Here is a 19,797-nt window from a genome sequence, read left to right as displayed (position 1 = left end):
AGGTACTTCTCAAGAATTTGTAAAATAATAAAGAACCATCCTGTTTCGACACTGGGTACTTCCAGATCCTAAGAGGGTGAGTTCTTGCGCACTTTTCAGTTCTTGTATCTGGAAAACTAAAATTACAAGATCTTTTACCACAGGGTGCTTCCTTGGTAAAAGTAAATGTAACTTACAACGTTCATTTTCCGGATTAGCGCCAATGGGTAAGACTTTGTATGGAGGTACAAAGTCACTGTACAGCGTACCAGATTTTGGTACGCTGTTCCCTGTTTTAAATAAGAGGTGCAATTCTTACCCTTACTTTGGATACCATACCTTGATTTTACCCTATCGGTAATCTAGGGTAAGGCGTAGTGCGCGCACTATATTTGGGGATTGATTTTCACCATGAAACACTTCACAGCGAAACGAGACAATGGATCAGGAGGACTAGGGCGGAAGGTGGACTGACGGGCAATTTTGAGTCGAAGGTCAGGGGTTCCAGTCCTGTTCTGATTCTATAAACTTTCCAGTATTCTTGTATGAACGGTCGAAACGACAAAAATACTTTTGCTTTATTTTTATATAAAGAATCAAGTTTAGTTTCTTTTATTTTATATTATATTGTCGAGACAACGAAAGATGTTCAATTTACTATTTTTTGTCATCAAACGACACGTTTACTTATCATTAAAATTTTGGAGAAATCCCTTTAACATTAAGACTTTTAAATAAACTATTTTTTTGTTACGTTAAGCCTGTGTTTCTCTGACTTCACTTTCCCACTTAACCTTTATGGGACTGAGGAAAAAAACATCTTCTATAGGCGGACGAGGCACTCGGGTACCTATGTTTAATTTATTGAAGATTTTGTATTCAAATAAATAAATATATAAATAAATAAATTTTCCCATTGCATTTTCCCAAACTAGGGTCCACAATTCTTATCAAAAACAAAATTTTTTCTTTGTTCGTACATTATTACCTTCTATATGAATTAAAAGATTTCGATAGAAACTGAAAATTGAAAATTTTACATGACTTTAAAAAAACAATTTTAACTTTCGACAAAAAAAACTGATTTTTTCTTAAACAAAAATTTTAAATTCGACTGTAAAAAAAAATTTTTATTCATACAGAAGGCACTAATGTACGATTGAAGAAAAAATGTTGTTTTTTTGTTTTTGATAAGAATTGTGGACCCTAGATTGGACGCAATGGGAAAATTTCAGCAGCGAGTATATAACGTTTATTTTATTATTAAATTTTATTTTTTTTAAATAAAAAAATTATATTTTGAAGGTTTAAATATATAAGAAAACATCCACAAAAAACCGTATCAATATATTTCAATGCCTTTGAGAAAAAAATTCCTGTTTACACATTTTTTGACTTTCTATAAAGTAGGCGCCCCCCTTAAGGCAGCTTTGCTAAATTTACTCAATGCAATTTCCATTACAACTACTAGCGCTGATTTTAAGATTCATTTTAAAATAAGAGTTTCTTTTTGCTAATAAAAAATTATCATTATTAGTTGATTATTAAAAAACTGTCCATTACGTATAAGTATTTTGTATATATTCACAATTTCCTTAATCTTTCATTGAATAGTATCCGTGTATATAATATTTGCTAGATTGCAAAACAGGTACATATTTAGGCAGATTATTTTTGAAAACAAATATAAAAATATAAGAAATTTATTTTTTATTATTAAAAATTCATTTTTAATACAAATTAATTCTATTTAAAGTTCATTTTTATGGTATTTTTTAAGTTAAAAACTGACGTTTTTTTAAGAATATTATTATTTAACTATAGTAACTAAATTACATATTTTATAAAAAAAATTATGTGCATTACTATATAAATTTTAAAAAAAATTTTAATGTAATTTTTCATAATTTTTTAATAGAAATTTCTACATTTATCTGCATGAAATGTACAGAGGTACGCGGGTACCTTGTCCACCTTTTAAGGGTGAAGAAACTTAGTTTATTATTTCCGAATAAATAAATATAAAAGGTACATTATAAATAATATTAAAACACTTTATATGGATGAATTTGAGATGTCAAAAATCTTAGGTCGGTACGATTTTAAAAATTACGAAAAAAACCGATTTGAAAATGCAAAAGGTACCCGGGTACCTCGTCAGTTCCATAAAGGTTAAAACTAAGGATCTCTCTCGGACAAATTTTGTAATAAAGAAACCTGGCTCTGGCGAGCGTAATTCGTGAGTATAAATTTACTATCATTACAATGGTAAATTAATTTTTTACAATACATCGAATACAATTGAAACTCGTTACTTAATTTTTTTGGTTCGTTGACATCAGATTTATAATCAGCGACCACAATAACCTCTAAGTAATGAATTTCAAGTGAAATACTTGAATTTTTAATAAATTTACCTGCCATATTAGATCCGCAATTTTTTTATAATTTTAATATAATTGCAGATGTATAAATAATATAATAAATAAGGAGGATATTGAGGATATAAATAAGGCTATAATATATTTCCGGATCCAATACCTTAATAGGGAACGGACAATTTACAACGGGACAAATAGTATAGGGTCTGCATCAGTTTTCCTTACACGGTCCCTTATAATAATAAGGCAACCTTATCCGAAACTTATGGTGTCCGAATTCAAATTTGTGCGCGGATCATCCTACGTCCCTAATGACGTACTTCAGTACGTATTTTATGACGTACTTTTTTCAATAGTGTAAACATAAACATAAATACAATTAAAAAGAGAAAAAGTTCGAATTTTAAAAAACATACCTCTTGTAATTTCTGCATTTCCTGAGACAATAAATTATCCAAAATTTCTTGAAATCTTTGCCTCAGTTTTACATTTTCAATGCTTGTAATTTCAAATTCTTGCTGCAAACGACGCTCACGTAGTACTGCTAGCTCCGCATGAAGCTGTTCCAAACGTGCTTGTAATGAGTCTAATTCAAATAATAATTATTATAATAAGTACATGAAGAGTACAAATTAGTACAATTATAAGAACATACTTCAACCCGTTGTGGTCAAATTTCGAAATAAACTTACAATGATCATATGGAATACCCTGTTTATAAATCACGGTTAGATTAACTTTAACCCAAAAGTACTGGCCCATCTTAGCTCTTTTCAGATATCAATTGCAAATTATTTACTTAGTAATTTGAACCTAAGATAAAAAAAATCGGTAGAGGGATTTTCGAATAAACTCGATTTTTGTATATTTTTAAACTTTAATGGTAGTATTTTTACTTTGAAACAGTTGAATATTAATCAATTCGATTTCTAATCATGCATAAATTCTTTCTGAAGTTGGCGTGTATTCAATTTAAAAGTGTCAGAATTAAAATCCAATGTTTGTTAATAGTCTTGATTCTCCACGAAGCGTACAATTGCATGTCTCTTGTGTTTTTTAAGAAATAAATTGTACTAAAATTAACTTTAGTGTTTACAAACAAAAGCCTATAGTCACTTTAATATATAAAATTATATATTATTTTTAAAATGCAAATTAAAGAGCCAAACTGTTATGGAGAAGCCTGTCCCCAGTGTCATTTACGAGACAAAAATAAATACTTTGTTGTTAAAAAAATTTATTTTTTTTATCTTTTTATCGATCTTAATTTTTGTCCCCAGTTTTGTGCATCATGGGGAAGCTTTTTAATGAAACTGAATTATTTCATAAAAATCAAAACAAAACTTAGTTATACTTTTGCAAGAGCAATAATTAACTCCCTCAAGTAGATTCATTACGGCAGAAACTAATTTCATAATTGATTTTTGTTTTCACATCATTAAAGCGCCAATTTTACACAGAGAATCACAGAATCTTTATGGGAAAGCCTTCACATATTTTACAATAAATTCACTAATTATTAATATTTTCTGTTAAATAAAGTGTAGTTGTATTACGCTATCGTCGGAAATTGTGCGACCACTGCTTTTTTGATGACTATAAAACGGTTTAAATCTTCAAAATTATTAAAACTAAAATTTGTTCCTTTTTATTTTCTAAAAGCTAATAAAATTCTGAAAGAAATGACACCTTGACAATGAGAGTATGTTAATTTTTCAATTGGATATCTAAGACAAACCCAATTTTCAATATTTTTACAACTTTTTTATTTCTTTGGCTTTTTTAATAATTTTTTTCGGTGATATAAAGTGTGTTACTTTATTAACTTAATATCCACATATTAATACAATATTTTAAATATATGTTCCTAAATTCTCATAGAAAAATATTGCAAATTGAACGAGTGGCAGTAAATCTCTTCAGGCGCCTCGTAAAAAATGGATTTGCGGTGTACAACGTAACTCGCAACAGAATCATCTAAATAAAAAAAAAAAAAATTTTTTTTGTTAACCCTTTGCGGCACAGTAACCCAGATTACCACCTATTTTATTTACAACTTTTCTTACTGTATTTTAACTTTTTTAAGTAATATTCATTAATTTTTTTTAATGTGAATGAGAACATATTATTGAATGAAACGAAAATAAAAGTAACAATATTTACGCAAAATTATAAAAAATTATAAATAAATAATTGTAAAGTAATTGTACAGCGAAATTCGTCGAGCCGTTTTAAAAAAAGGTATTTTTTGTATTAAAAAATAAATTTTTCAAAAATTAAAAATGAAAATATATTATGCCGATTAATTAATTAAGGAAATAGGTAAATTAATAAAGTAACAGATTTTATTCTTCAAATAAAATGAAAACTAATGTTTACATATCATAAGATATTAAAAAATTAACATATTTTTAACAAACAATGTTATACATTAAATTTTATATTTTTCTTTTGTTTATTATGTACGTAAATTACCGCAACATCGGTAGATTTTGAATTAATTGAATTAATCGAAATATAACCTGTTTATTATATTTAATTTTTCTTTGATCGGCTTGAAATTTTTACACAATATTCTTGAAATATTATACATTCAATTGAAAAAATAAAAAAAAATTAAATACCATACCCCTCCCCCTTTAAATAACAGAAAATGATCAGTAAAATGTGTAAATCTCAAATTTATTTACATAAATCAGAGGAGCTTAAGATAATCTATTTACTTGATTTTTAAACATTACATTTTGTTGTAAAATGCAACTTTAATTTTTTGACTTTTTTTGAGCCAACTTTCACGGTTTGCATACGCTAGGGAAGAATGTGGACATAATTTGTTTTAAATAGTTTGAATTGTATAACAAAATACGATTCCAATAAGCCCGAGAACGTTAAAAAATATTAATTTTTGCAACAGAAATAAAAAAAATAGTATTATTTTATTAGCTTTTATGAAATAAAAAAGAAAAATTTTTAGTTTTAATATTTTTGAAGATTTGAACCGTTTTATAGTCATCAAAAAAGCAGAGGTCGCACAACTTCCGACGATAGTGTAATTTAGCAAGTATAAATGCTAAATTGGTTAAAACATCAGTATTAGTTGTGCGTCATGGGGAAACTTTTTTCATTAAGGACGTTTATCCACAGAAATGCAGACCTCTAGAAAAAAATAATTAATTAATATTTAAATAATTAAAATAATATTATTAATTGTACTTTCTGAAAGAAGAAATATCAATTATTAAGAAAAAAATAAAAATTTAAAAAATTTATTTGTTTATACAATTTACATAGGATAAAAATTTTCTGTCACATCGCTTCTACAGAATTTTTTAAAAATGATTCAATTTCAATGAAATATGGCTTTTTTTCTTCAGAAAATGATTCTCTACAACTTCACCGTGGGGATTTTCAGACAAGCAAGCCGTTTGGAAAATATGACTATTTGTTTAAAATAAAAATTTAGATTTTTTAAAACAAATATTAATATTTTCTAAATCTTGCTTGTTTGAGAATCCCCACGGTGGTGTTGTAGAGAATCATTTTCTGAAGAAAATAGGCCATATTACATGGAAATCGAATCATTTTTAAAAAATTCTGTAGAAACGATGTGATAGAAAATTTTTATCCTATGCGAATTGTACAAACAAATAAATTTTTTAAATTTTTTCTTAATAATTGATACTAGCGATGTATTCCTCGCTCGCTAACGCTCGCTCGGTTATGGTTGTACTTATTGTTGTTTACTTATTGTAGTTTATGTATATTATATATATAATTTATGTTTTAAATTAATATCTTATTAATATTGTATAAAATTTATCTTCATTTTGATTAGTATCATTGAAGGATGAAATGACAATTGTTAAATATTAGATGTTTTTTTTTATTATAATTAAGACAACAATATTAATTATATTATATTATATAATAATATATCATATTATATTATAATATTTTTTTTTTATTTTAAATTATATTATATTATATTGCTGTAAATTGCCCCACAAACACATGGAGATTTTGCAAATTTTTGAGAAAAATGTTCGTAATAAATCGAAAAACATTTTAAATTATCGGTTTTTATTTTTATTATCCAGAGTAAACCTTTATAAAGAGATTATTGTTTGATTTTATATATATTACTTGTTGTGCGGAATTAAGTGCACCAAAAAAGGTTCCTTTTGAAAGACGTCACCTACACATACAAAATTAAACTAAATACTCTCCAACAGTTTTATAAAAAATTTTCTACATAATTTGCAACAATAATTAAAAGAATTTTTTATTTTTATTTTTTTGGCACAATTACAATATGACAGATGATTGTAGTCAATGTAAAAGCGATAATTGTGCTATGTGATACAGGATGCAGGTGTCCATCTATTTTTTGAGAATAATTTCAATTCTATGAAAAAAAAAATAGAAAAGCAGATAATAGATTTGTTGTGCTGTATAATCCTTATTTGCTATTACTTATAGAGGGTCACATTAACATTGAACCAGTATCTTCATCCATGCATTCAGTCAAATATTTACATAAATATTTTTTTAAAGGACATGACTGCGCTTTAATTGAAATGAAAACTGTAGATAATGATATTATAAGTGAAAATATTGAATCAACTAAAGATTCAAATGATGTAAAAATTAATAAAGAATATACTGAAATAAAACAATATGAGAATACAAGATATGTATGTGTGTGTTATTTAGTGGTAATAAAGTTATGAATATTTTGTCCGCCCCAGCACGGATATTTCATTTTTATGATTATATGTTAATTTTTGTTAAATTGTAACAAAATATTTTAAATAATAGCAAAATTGTACGCTACGCGGAGAATAGTCAATAATTTCATTACTGCTCGCTCAGAAATATCAAAAGCTAGAAGTCATGAAGAAAATCCGTACAGTGTTTGACTTTTTTTGTTTTTGGAAAAACGTAATTTATGATTCTTATTAAAGGTTCAACAAATGATTTTGTCATGAAAAATAATTTATTGTATCTTTAATAGAAATCATTATTGACGTTTTTCCGAAACAAAGAAGGTAAACACATTAACGATTTTCTTCATGACTTCTAGCTTTTGACATTTTTGAATGAGCAGTAATAAAATTAAACAGTGTTATTAACAAACATTCAGCATTAATTCTGACCCTTCTAAATTGAATACTTGACAACTTCAGAAAGAATTGATTCATGATTAGAAATTAAATTGATTAATATTCAACTATTTCAAAGTAAAAAATGTACTTTAAAAAGTTAAAAATACACAAAAATCGAGTTTATTCGAAAATCACTCTTCCGAATTTGTTTCATCTTAGATTCAAAATACTCAGAAAATAATGTGGAATTAATATCTGAAGAGAGCCGAGATGGGCCAGTACTTTTGGGTTAAAGTTAGTCAAAGCCCACCATGAAATTCGGACTGATTCGAAAATAATATTAACTCTTTAACGCCCAAATGTCCAAAATTTTTACCTTAACTTTAATGTAAGAATTAAAACATTAAAAAACCAAATATTTTAATGTCAATGGGTTCTAAAGGGTATTGGCGGTTGCTCTTTCAGATTTTGAGGTCAAAATAGAGATTGGTTCATCAGGAAATCCAATATGGCAGATAAAATAAAAAAACCTAAAAAATCACTATTTTTTTAAGTCATCTAACCATCTATTTATCTGTCTATTGGTGGATAAAATATTTATAATTTCAAAGTATGTTTAAAAGAACTTTCAATTTTAAGATTCGCTAGAAACTAACTACTCACGGATTTTCGGGGTCGCTGATTATTTACGAATCCGATGTTAGTTTTTCAAAATTTAAAATGGCGGACTTTTTTCTTAAAAAATCGTTTGGATTCGCTTGAATCTTACTACTCAGGGGTTTTTGGGGTCGCTGATTTTGAATCTGATATTATTGTGTTGCCGCAAGACGAGACAAGACTAGATTTTCCTTAATCTTGTTTCGTCTTAAAGTGTCTAGATGAACAATGAGTCTTGTATCGGAAAAGTCTCGTCTTGAGACATAGAGTCTCGTCTCGATCTTGTATAGTCTTGAAATTTTTTTAGCAAATAAAAAACATATTCATTTTTTATATATAATGTATTGAACCTCATAAATAATAAATAAAAAATAAACTCATAAAGATAAATAATTTAATTTTTTGTCTGTATATTGCAAATGAAAACACTTACTCATATCTTCCATAAATTTTAATATTTAATATAGCAGAAAAATACCTCCCTGATTTAAATCTGCAAAAATATTAAAACTAAAATTTTTTTTTTTTATTTCATAAAAGCTAATAAAAGTCTGAAAGAAATGACACCTTGACAAAGAGAATATGTTAATTTTTCAATTAGACATCTAAGAAAAAACCAATTTTCAATGTTTTTACTATTTTTTTTATTTCTCTGGCAAAAATTAATATTTTTCAACGTTCTTGGGCTTATTGGAATCGTATTTTGTTATACAATTCAAATTATTTAAAACAATTTATGTCCACATTCTTCCCTAGCGTATGCAAACCGTGAATGTTGGCTCAAAAAAAGTCAAAAAATTAAAGTTCAATTTTACAACAAAATGTAATGTTTAAAAATCAAGTAAATAGATCATCTTAAGCTCCTCTAATTTATGTAAGTAAATTTAAGATTTACATATTTTACTGATCATTTTTTGTCATTTAAATATTAATAATAATTTTTTGACTTTTTTTAAGCCAACTTTCACGGTTCGCATACGCTAGGGAAGAATGTGGATATGAATTGTTTTAAATAATTTGAATTGTATAACAAAATACGATTCCAATAAGCCCAAGAACGTTGAAAAATATTAATTTTTGCCAGAGAAATAAAAAAAATAGTAAAAACATTGAAAATTGGTTTTTTCTTAGATGTCTAATTGAAAAATTAACATATTCTCTTTGTCAAGGTGTCATTTCTTTCAGACTTTTATTAGCTTTTATGAAATAAAAAAAAAAAATTTTAGTTTTAATATTTTTGCAGATTTAAATTCCTTTATAGTCGTCAAAAAAGCAGAGATCGCACAATTACCGACGGTAGTGTATAGCTTCAGCAAAAACCCATTTTTTTCGTGATTTTACATAAAATCCGGTATTTTTCAGTTCTTTCAATACAGCATTGTAACTAACGATTGTTTGAAAAAATAACCAACATGAAAGTTAAAGATGACTAAAGTCCTGACAATTTGCAAAAAAGAACAACGTAATAGCTCTAACAGTTTCCTAGATACAATTTCTCAAAGTTGACCCTTTTGAGATTTTACATAATCACATTTATTACCAATGTAAAAAAAATCTCAAAAGGGTCAACTTTGAGAAACTATCTTATAAACTGTTAGAGCTATTACGTTGTTCTTTTTTGCAAATTGTCAGGAATTTAGTCAGCTTTAACTTTCCTGTCGGTCATTTTTTTAAAAAATCATTACTTTCAAAGCTATATTGGAAAAACTGAAAAATACCCGGTTTTAGCTAAAGTCACGAACAAAAATGTTTTACAAAAAAATTTTAGGTTCCCGTAGGTGTTCGAAGTACCATATTTAGCTACTTTATTTTTACACCAAAATGAAGGGTTTAAGCAAAAAAATTAAAGTCCTGAGTTAAAACATCTAAAAATGCTAACTTGACTGGACTATACGTAATACTTATTTTTCCAGTTGTCAGTTTATAGTCGAGACTCTTGGTCTTGACACAGTTGATCTCGTCTCGTCTTGAATAATCAAGACAAGATAAATGGTCCATCTTGTCTTGGTCTTGTTACCTTCAGTCTTGTTTTGTCTCGAGAAGTGTCGAATCTTGCGGCAACACTAGATGTTAGTTTTTTAAAATTCAAAATGTCAGACTTTAAAAAAAACTATCACACTCGCTTGTATATTTATATTCTCGAAATTATTTCGAGACATTAAAGATTGGACAACTTCAGAAGAAAAATAAGAATCTGAAAACCAATAATCTCTTTGAGATTTTCTCTTATTAAATCAACTGAATATCAAAATTCCCATAAAGGTGTTCAATTCCAGCATTAATAACACAGGTCTACAAGGTATTCTTTTTGAGATATCAGAGTGGTTTCCAATGTATTTTTGTGTGCTGAACACGATTCCGGGTTCAAAAATTGTGTATCACGTCAGGATATGGAGTAAAGTGGGGGTAATGTCTTCAAAAACCGTGTTTTTCAAGGTTTTCAGTATTTTTCTTTCTCCTTAACCTAACGTGATAGAGACTTATATAATATAGGCTTAAATTAAATCTTATATCTTACACTTTAAGATTCATATGCGCAAGATAAAAAAAATTAGGTTTAAGGGGGCACTCGCAGTTGTTGCGTCAAAAAATAGATCTTTTTTATGAATTTTTTTCTCGTACACCATTAAAATATCGATTTATTATTAAAAAATAAATAGGGTAACTGCACCAGTGGTGGATCATGCACCAGTGGTGGATCAACTGCGAGAAAAATGGTCATTTGTGTTTACACGTTTGTAAGTAAATGAACCGCAAGTGTCGGTAATTGTTAAGAAAGTTATACAGATCAATATTACAATTTAAAAAAAATTTTAAATTCATCGCGAAGAAAGCAGGACAACAATTACTAAAGTGGTGACAGAAAACAAGAGTTTTCCTTAGCATGTAAGTTAAGAGTATATTTTGGAATAGAAAGCTTTGGAGCCATTTTAGGACAATTTTTAATTCTTTTCACAATAGGAGGCATTTCGTTTCATCCCCATAGAGCCCTGAGAACAATATTTACGTCTGTAAGTAGCGCGTGTCCATTGTTTTGGGGTGATCCACGACTGGAACCAAAAAAGTAACAAAATCTAGTGGTGGATCAGTCCTACTTTTCGCCTGTTGACGCATTGTGGACGCTCCACTTAACATGAAGTCGATTAGGTTATTCAATTTGGGTGGGGGAAATTCAAGATGGACGTTTGCCGAAAGACAAACAAACATTAGAAATGTATGGGACGAAATCGAATTTTATTAATATCTCGCTTAAATGATATTTTGTAATATAAGTTTATTAGGATTTTAGTTTCTATTTTTAATAGACTATTTAATAATAATTTTCTTCGAAAATTATTAACATAAAATTAAATTTTGTTTAATTGAAAATTTTATGAATTAAATTTTCTTCTAAAATTTTTAACATAAATTCAAATTTTAGTTTTGTTTAATTAAAAAATTTGTGAATTTAATTTTTTTTTAAATTTTTAAGGTTAATTTAACTTTTAGTTTTGTTTTATTGAAAATTTTATGAGTTAAATTTTAGTTAACACTAATTCAAATGTTTATTAATTGTTAACACCTGATTTCAAATTGTTAAATTTTTGTTGAATTAAAATACCTAGAATTAATAAATGTTATTTATCATTGAAACTGAAGCTTTAAGAGTTTCTATTTATTTATTACCAAAAATTCTAATAAAAAGATGATTAATTAACATTTATTCACATTATACCTATAGAAATGAAAGAGGAGGGGATATGGATAGGAAAGTGAATTTGAAAATCTGTCCGTAAAGCCTTATAAAAGTTGCAAAACGTCTCAGTCTCGTAATTTTGAAATGCAATGTTTTTTAGTATGATTTTTTAAGTGATCCACCACTGGAGCAATCTATAACCATGACTGGTGCAAACAGTGATCCAGAATAGGATCATTGACAAATTATCTTTGATGGAGCAATAAAGTAAACGTAGGTGTCAAAATCAAGTCTAACCTTGAAGGAAATGTCTATTGGAACTATCTGGTCCATAATACTATAAAGAATAACCTCGAATTTGTCTAAAAGCAACCTATACAGAACTTCAAAGTCAAAATAAGAAAGTTAAGGGGCTTAACTGATCCACCACTGGTGCAGTTACCCTATATATTAAACATGAATTAAAAAAAATTAAAAATATTAAATAATTTTTAAGTTTTCTCCTGTCAAAGTGACGTCCTTCTAAAAAACATGGTTTGCAGTGACCAAAACTATGAAAATGTGGTTAATCTGAAATCAAAAATTGAAACAGATTTACATTTATTGAAATATTATCAAGTACTTAAGGGGGAAACTCGTGAAAAAAAATTTTTTTTTACAATTTTTTTTTTTGCTTTAAAAATTAATTTACTATTTGTAGAATATGATCCTACATTACTAATCTATAATTAGATGTATGAATGTCTAGAGTAAATATAAGTTTAACACTTCAGATGCAACCAAATGCAGTTAACTATGAGCACGATTTCCCTCTATTCTTTCGGTTTCTTGTCAATATAATTTTATTAATTGTCATTAGCAAGCACCATAAGCAAGTGATAGTAAAACTTGGTTTTTGTGCAATAGTTATTTTCAAATACATAACGTCTTTAAGGCAATAGTTAAAACACTACTTTTATGTATCGAAAACTTTATACGTGTTTTTCTCGAAACTTGGTTTTTTGCGCGCCGTGCAATTTTTAACCGATTTTAATCAAACTTACCACAAATCTTCTTTATCTTACTGGCTATTGCATGACGAGCTCCTTTTTTTAAGAAAATTTTTTAACAATTGTTTTTGAACATTGTTTATAAAAAAAGTGATTTTTTTTCGAAATGGTCCCACATTTTAAAAAATTTTTTTTTTAGTTTTCTCTTCGTCATGCAAAGCGTATTTGCGTATTTTAACGGTAAAAATTTTGATTTTTAATTTTAGTTAAGATTTGTGACCTGTAGGCTGCACGGCGCAAAATCAAAGATGCAACTTCAAACGCCTGTAACGCCGCCATTTTGTAATATTTTTTAATAATAAATTTTTTTTTATAAAGCTTATATTGTGTACTTTAACGTATGCTTTACTTTGATTCAATAAACTTTACCAGTTTTTTAAAAAAAATTCCTGAAAACTGCAGTTATACGAGTTTCCCCCCTTAAATTTCAAGACAATCGGTTTAGTAGTTTTCAAGGAAGAGTGGTCACCGACTTCAAAAATGTACTCTAAGAAAATGCAAGAAAAAAAATCAATTTTTTGAAAGTTACAACTGCGAGTGCTCCCTAAAATCACCCAAAAAGATTATTGGGGTCATTAACTCATTTTTTTTCAAATATTTTTATTATCCGCATGTGGGTCTTAACTGAAAACACTTACCTTAAAAACACGATTTTTGTGGTATTTTTCCAAAGTTTCATTATCATTCGACTAGACATTTACACGATATATAGAAACAGCATCAGATTCAACAGAATCATTAGGATCTAGAAGGACAATAATATCATCATAAATATCATTTCCATCATCTATTTCACATTCAATTCTATTTGATTTAGACATTTTTCTTTTTTTACTTGATGAAGAAAATTCAGCAGTATTACTATTCTTTCTTCCGGACATTATTAGAAGAAATATAAATATAAATAAATGTCAAATAAATATAAGTACAGTCGAACCTCGATAAGTAAGAATCCAAGGGACCGAGAATTTTATCTGACTTATAGAGACTTAGTTCCTTACTAAGACAGGTTCTCATTTATGAAGGTTGAAGAGCGGGTTCTCTCACTTACAGAGGTTATTGCACTGATACGGCTATTTTTTTTACTAATTAATAGAGATTTGTAAAGGTTTTGTTAATTAAAGTTTCAGTTTTACGTACATACTAAGAAATTTCATATAATTATTTATTTAACAATTATACAAATTTTTTTATTGCTTTAAGCTTTATGAAAGAAGTCTGTTATTATTGTTTGTTTTTTAGTTGTACTATTCTTAACAAGATTTTCAAGCTCATAAATTTTGTCAAAGCTGATGTGTTAATATTGTTCGAAAATTCAAAAAATCTGTGAATTGTCTCTAATGCACTTAAAACGTCTTGCTGCTTTGGAATTTCAACTTCATTTCAAAAACCAGCATTTTAAAACAATTTTTTATTGTCACGTTGGTGATGGCAAACCACGCGTTTCGAGCAAATCTCATAGCGTCAAGTACATTTATTTCTCCACGTCTATTCAAATTTTAATTACTGTTTATTGATTTTTTTGACTTTTAGAAAATTAAGATACAGAAAAGATTCTAAGTTATAGAGGTTAGAAAGGCGCGCTTCTCTCACTTACAGAGGTCTAATGAAGAAAAATGATTCTCATTTATACAGATTTTTACATGTGAAAATGACGGGACCTGAAAATTTATCTCACTTATAGAGGTTTCTCAGTTATCCAGTTTTCACTTATCGAGATTCGACTGTACCTACCTTTTACTGCTAAAGAAATGAACAATTGACAATAATGAACGTGAAGAAAATGACTAATTGATCAAATAGAATTGAATGTACACGGGGAAAAGAGAAACGTTGGAATAATACCATTTTCCGATTGGTTCAACGTCAGTGGACCCTGTCACGATTTCGGCATTGATTCAACAGATTTTCCATGTTGAATGTTTTTTTCTCAAGAGTAAGTTGATCTAACAGACACAGCCTACAGCGCCCACTGACGTTGAACCAATCGGAAAACGGTGTTAGTCCAATGTTTCTCTTTTCCCCGTATAAAATAGATGATGAAAATGATATAAATGATATTATTGTCCTTCCAGATTCTGAAGATTCTGGTGAATCTGATGCTGTTTCTGTAGGTGGTGTGAATGACTTGTAGAATGAAAATGAAACTTTAACATCGGATTCGTAATTAGCGACCCCGAAAACCTCCGAGTAATTAGTTTTAAGCGAATGCAAACGATTTTTAAAAAAAGTCAGCCATTTTGGATTCATAAATAAAAAGTATTTTTTCTGTAAATACTACTTATTAAAGATAATTAGCATTTAGCATTAGTTCTTTCTCAATCAGCAACCCAGATAACAATCTGGATTAAATAATTATTTATAATTGAAATTAATTTTATTTAGAAAAATAAGAGTCAAACCACGTCAACAGTGAGTAAAAATTTTCTAGATTATATATGTACTGTCAATTCCAATCCTTTTATATCATTGGCTATATTTTCTACATAAAAAATATAGAAAACGCTTATTTCACTTAAAATCCCACCATTTTTCAACAAGATGCGCAGAAAAATATCAATCTCTCCTGAAACAGAGTATAGTCACAACCAACCAAAAAAACACTTTCAACTGTTTTTAAAAAAATTTGAATTTTTATAACCTTTTTTAAAATAATAGATTTTTGCATCATTTTTAAAAAAAATTAATAACTCAAATTCCGTGTGCTAAAAATTATAGGTAATTTTTTTTTATAGTCAATGAATATCCACTTTTAAATAAACTTAATTGTGAAAAAAAATTTCGAAAATTTTTAAGTTTTAATAACAATTTATATAAACACTTTGCATTTTTTATACTTTCTTTAGCAAGGATTATAATGAAATTTATATGTAACATACCTTGGACTCTTTTCTTTATATTTCTGAAAAAAAATTGTATTTCCAATAATAACCAGACATTTTGAATTTTTTTTGCGCCCTCCATAGCTTACCAAAGTGTTTTGAAATGAAAAAGTAGGGTTCAAAACAGTCTAGAGCCTACAAATCTCAACCGATTTTGGAAGTTTTTTAAAAATAATCTTTAATAAAATTGTAAGAAATCCCTCAAGCCCGATTTTTGATTTTCAATTTGTATACACGGAGAAACTTTGTGTTTCTTTTTTTGTTAAACTCATATGTATTTTTAGTAAATTGACTACTAAAGTGAGGAAAAACGAGAAAAAGACGAAATTTATTATTGAATAGAAGTCGTAACTAAAAAGGGTTAGATGGAGCCCCGACTTGAACGCAACAATTATTATTAGTAGTCAAGTTAAGAAAAATTCGACGTGGACTCAGTGTCTTAACTAAAAAGGTTATCTATCATAAATAATATTAATAAGCCTTAGTTTAGGTTATTTTTCTTTTTCTGTGTTTAAAATTTTACAATCTGATTAGATTACAGATCAAAAATACTTTTTTTTTCTTATGAAGTTAGGGGCGCTTAAAACATACAGTACTCTCCTGAGCACTTGTCTATGAAACCGCCCAAAAAAAATATATCTTATCATGTACATCTCTTATATTCAAGCTTATAATTCTTTTAATTATTGAGAATCGGTTTCAAATGAACAGTAGAACAACTTAGGCGCGCAACGCGCACCCTGTTTCTTATTGGAAAAGTTAATGTTTTACTTATGAAAGAAACATTTTTAATGTGCATGCTAAAGAAAAACCACAAAACATTATTTTCAATATTATTAAAAAAGACCAAAAAGCTTTGGATAAATTTACAACAATCTACACATTCTTTTAAACATTTACGTGATTACATCAAGATTTCTTTTTGTACATATACTTCTTTATATAACTATGAACGGATTTATTAATTGCCCTTATCTGCTCTCAATAATAAGTTTTATTATTCTTGTTAGAGTAATAAAAACTAATTATTATCAGTTACATATCGCAGAACTAATTATAGCAATAATTTTCCAGTCAATAGATTTAATAGAAAAGTAAATGCTACTTAGATGAAGTTGCTTTTTTTGAAATTATTTTGAAGAGATTCATCGCATTATTACGAAGAATTATTTTGTACCATAGCTCGTAAATGCCAACCTAGTTACAACTCGTTACAATGTGTAGCTTTAGTATGTAACAGTTTTGTACAAAAATTGATTTGGTTCATTTTTAAAATAAAAAAATAAATAATTTTATTTTGCGTCAAAGGCAGAAAATTTGTTATTGAATGATAGTCATGGTTATAAACCACTCAAATTGTACTTTATACGTTCTTACAATTGAACTGCCGGGTCAAAGAAGGGCACATAACTCATTTGAATTACATTAGTTATGTGCCCTTCTTTGATCCGGCAGCTCAATTATAGGGAAGTAATTCAACTGTTTCTAAAATTTCTTTGTAGACATAATTTTTTATATAATTGTTACTCCTATTACCACCTTAAGGACGTTTATCCACGGAAATGCAGACCTCTAGAAAAAAATAATTAATTAACATTTAAATAATTAAAATAACATTATTAATTGTAGTTTCGGAAAGCTGAGATGTATAAACAAATAAATTTTGCAGGTTTTAAATTTTTTCTCGAAAATTGATATCTCATCTTTCAGAAAGTACAATTTGTTAGTTTAATTATTGAAATGTTAATTGTTTGTTTTTTTCAAGAGGTCTTCATTTCCGTGGATAAACATGCTTAATAAACTTTTACTGAATCGAATGAACGTACCCTAGATAATGCAACATACATCTGACCGTGATTAAAAACATCTCTTCTTAAGTCAATAAACGTCTGTCCTTGGGATTTATTTATAGTAATTGCAATTGCTAAATTTTATAGGAAATTGTGTCTTCTTTTGAAAGTAAAGGGATATATATTTTCACAAAACAAAGTTATCCGATGCAGAAATACAATTTTTCAGCAATTCTCTCTCGTTAATACTTGACACTTAATAATATTGTTTGATAAATCTAAAATGCGTAATCTTGTTTCGTTACATAAACCTTCATTAATACTAAGATTTCCAATCAGCATTACTATAGAATTTATTCTCAAATGTGGTGGTAAAGAAGATGGTGAGAGACTATTTAAATATTCTGATAGTAAGACTTTAGAAAAATTTGCATTATCAAAATTTTCTGTTGAATCAATCCTTTTATATATGTTTTCATTATTACTGTCTACGAGATAACAACGAGATAACTACTACAACTTTTTTTATTAATTTCATAAACATCAACATTTGTAGGTGATAAAATTTCACACATTGACATATCCTGAAATTGTTTATTTTTTTAATCAAGCCACTGTACATTTGTTCAACAATATTTATACATCCCTTTCCACTTATTATTTTATCTGGCAACTCAATATTATCATCAGTATCATTCAATTCAGCATTACTTAAGGGATCAAAAACATCATTTGATTACATTATATCTCTTAATAACATATTCATAATTTCTAAGGCATATTTTGGAGCTATTGGTGCCTCATCCCAAATAAAAACATCAACATTTTTCAAAAAATGTGCTTCATTAGACAGCACTATTATATTTGAACTAAAATTAAATAAAAAAAATTAAAAAAAAAAAATTAAACTAAAACTTTATGACTAGTTTTACCACTTGGAAGTAAGGACGCAGCAATTTCTGTAAATGCCATATTACAAAGAGTTTTTTCTTTACTCAATAATAAGTGCCATAAGGTAGTGTACAAGATTTTTTTTCTAAAACCTCCGGGATCATTTACATATAAGCATTAAGAACCATCAGTAGAAGAATCTTACACTGCATTCAATATAAAATCAACATTTCGTTTTTGTTTTATCTATACCTTTGTAACACCATTTTCATCATCAATATCTAATAATATCTAATAATAATTTTCAAAAAATGTCCACATAATTTTTATACAGCACTTTTTAAAAAATTCGAAAATACGTTTTTAAAATCAAAAATTTTTAACACTAACACTAACACCTATATAAAATCTATATTTTACAAAAAGTGGCCAAAATTAAAAAGCAATTTTTGATTGCAACAGAACTGTGTACTTTACGGTTTTCGGGATAACAAATTCGATGTCAGTTTTTAAAAAATTTTTAAATGGCGAATCCAATATGGCGAACATATTAAAAAAAAATTTTAAATTAATCGGATTTTGATTGAAAATCGTTACTCAGGGGGTTTTCGAGATCGCTAATCACGAGTATGATGTCAGTTTTTAAAAATTCAAAATAGCGGATCAAATATGGCGGACATTTTTGAAAAATTTTTTATAATTCAGCGGATTTGATTGCAAATCCTTACTCGGGGGTTTTCGAAATAGTTGATCACGATTCTACAGTCAGAGATCACGAAAAACCCACAAGTATTGATTTTCGGAAGCTTAGCACAATTTTTTGAATTTTTAACCGCCATAAAAGAGCCGCAATTTTTAATTTTTGATAACTGACATCAGATTCGTGATCAGCAACTCTGAAAACCTCAGAATAATGCTCTTCAAGCGAATCCGATAAATTAAGGGGGGTTTCTCATAGAAAAGTCGAAAAATGAACATTTTTGTTTTCTTGAAAATTTTTTTTAGTTGTAAAAATATCAATCTAAATCTTTTTACATATTAAAATTGAAGTATTTTTAAAATAAAAAAAATATTTTTACATCTAAATGGTTGAATTAAGTGTTTGTCATAGTGTGGTCAAGTTGACTCTAAAAAAAGAAAGCGTTTTGCGGTAGACACGATTCAGCCATTTTAAATAACCAGAAATTAAAAAATCAAAAAGAATCTTAAAATATACGGCTCAAAATTTCTAAAATGAGCAACTAATTTTTCGATGACGAGATTTTTATATGTCATATCAATAATTTTATAGTATTTTCGAATCAAAATAAGGTCCTAAAGTTGTTTTGCAAAATTTAAATTATTTTAACAGTTATTGTTTAAACAATTTTTAAGCATCCAATTAGTA

The 19,797-nt window shown here is 27.6% G+C and overlaps 1 protein-coding gene across 3 annotated transcripts in view; it reads right to left on the bottom strand.

Moving 5' to 3' along the window:
- The window catches only part of LOC127279898 (transcription initiation factor TFIID subunit 7), a 203,819-nt gene that overhangs the window by 24,424 nt on the left and 159,598 nt on the right, over positions 1 to 19,797 (bottom strand). For all 3 annotated transcript variants that reach the window (XM_051302555.1, XM_051302556.1, XM_051302554.1), the window contains one exon: positions 2,777 to 2,946. In XM_051302555.1, coding sequence (XP_051158512.1) covers positions 2,777 to 2,946 — 170 coding nt within the window. The remainder of the gene's footprint in view (positions 1 to 2,776; positions 2,947 to 19,797) is intronic.

This window comes from Leptopilina boulardi, unplaced genomic scaffold, assembly GCF_019393585.1.
Source record: "Leptopilina boulardi isolate dan_hultmark-lab unplaced genomic scaffold, ZJU_Lbou_2.1 LbouV2_224, whole genome shotgun sequence".
Lineage (NCBI taxonomy): Eukaryota > Metazoa > Arthropoda > Insecta > Hymenoptera > Figitidae > Leptopilina > Leptopilina boulardi.
This window is presented reverse-complemented; position numbering and strand designations above follow the sequence as displayed.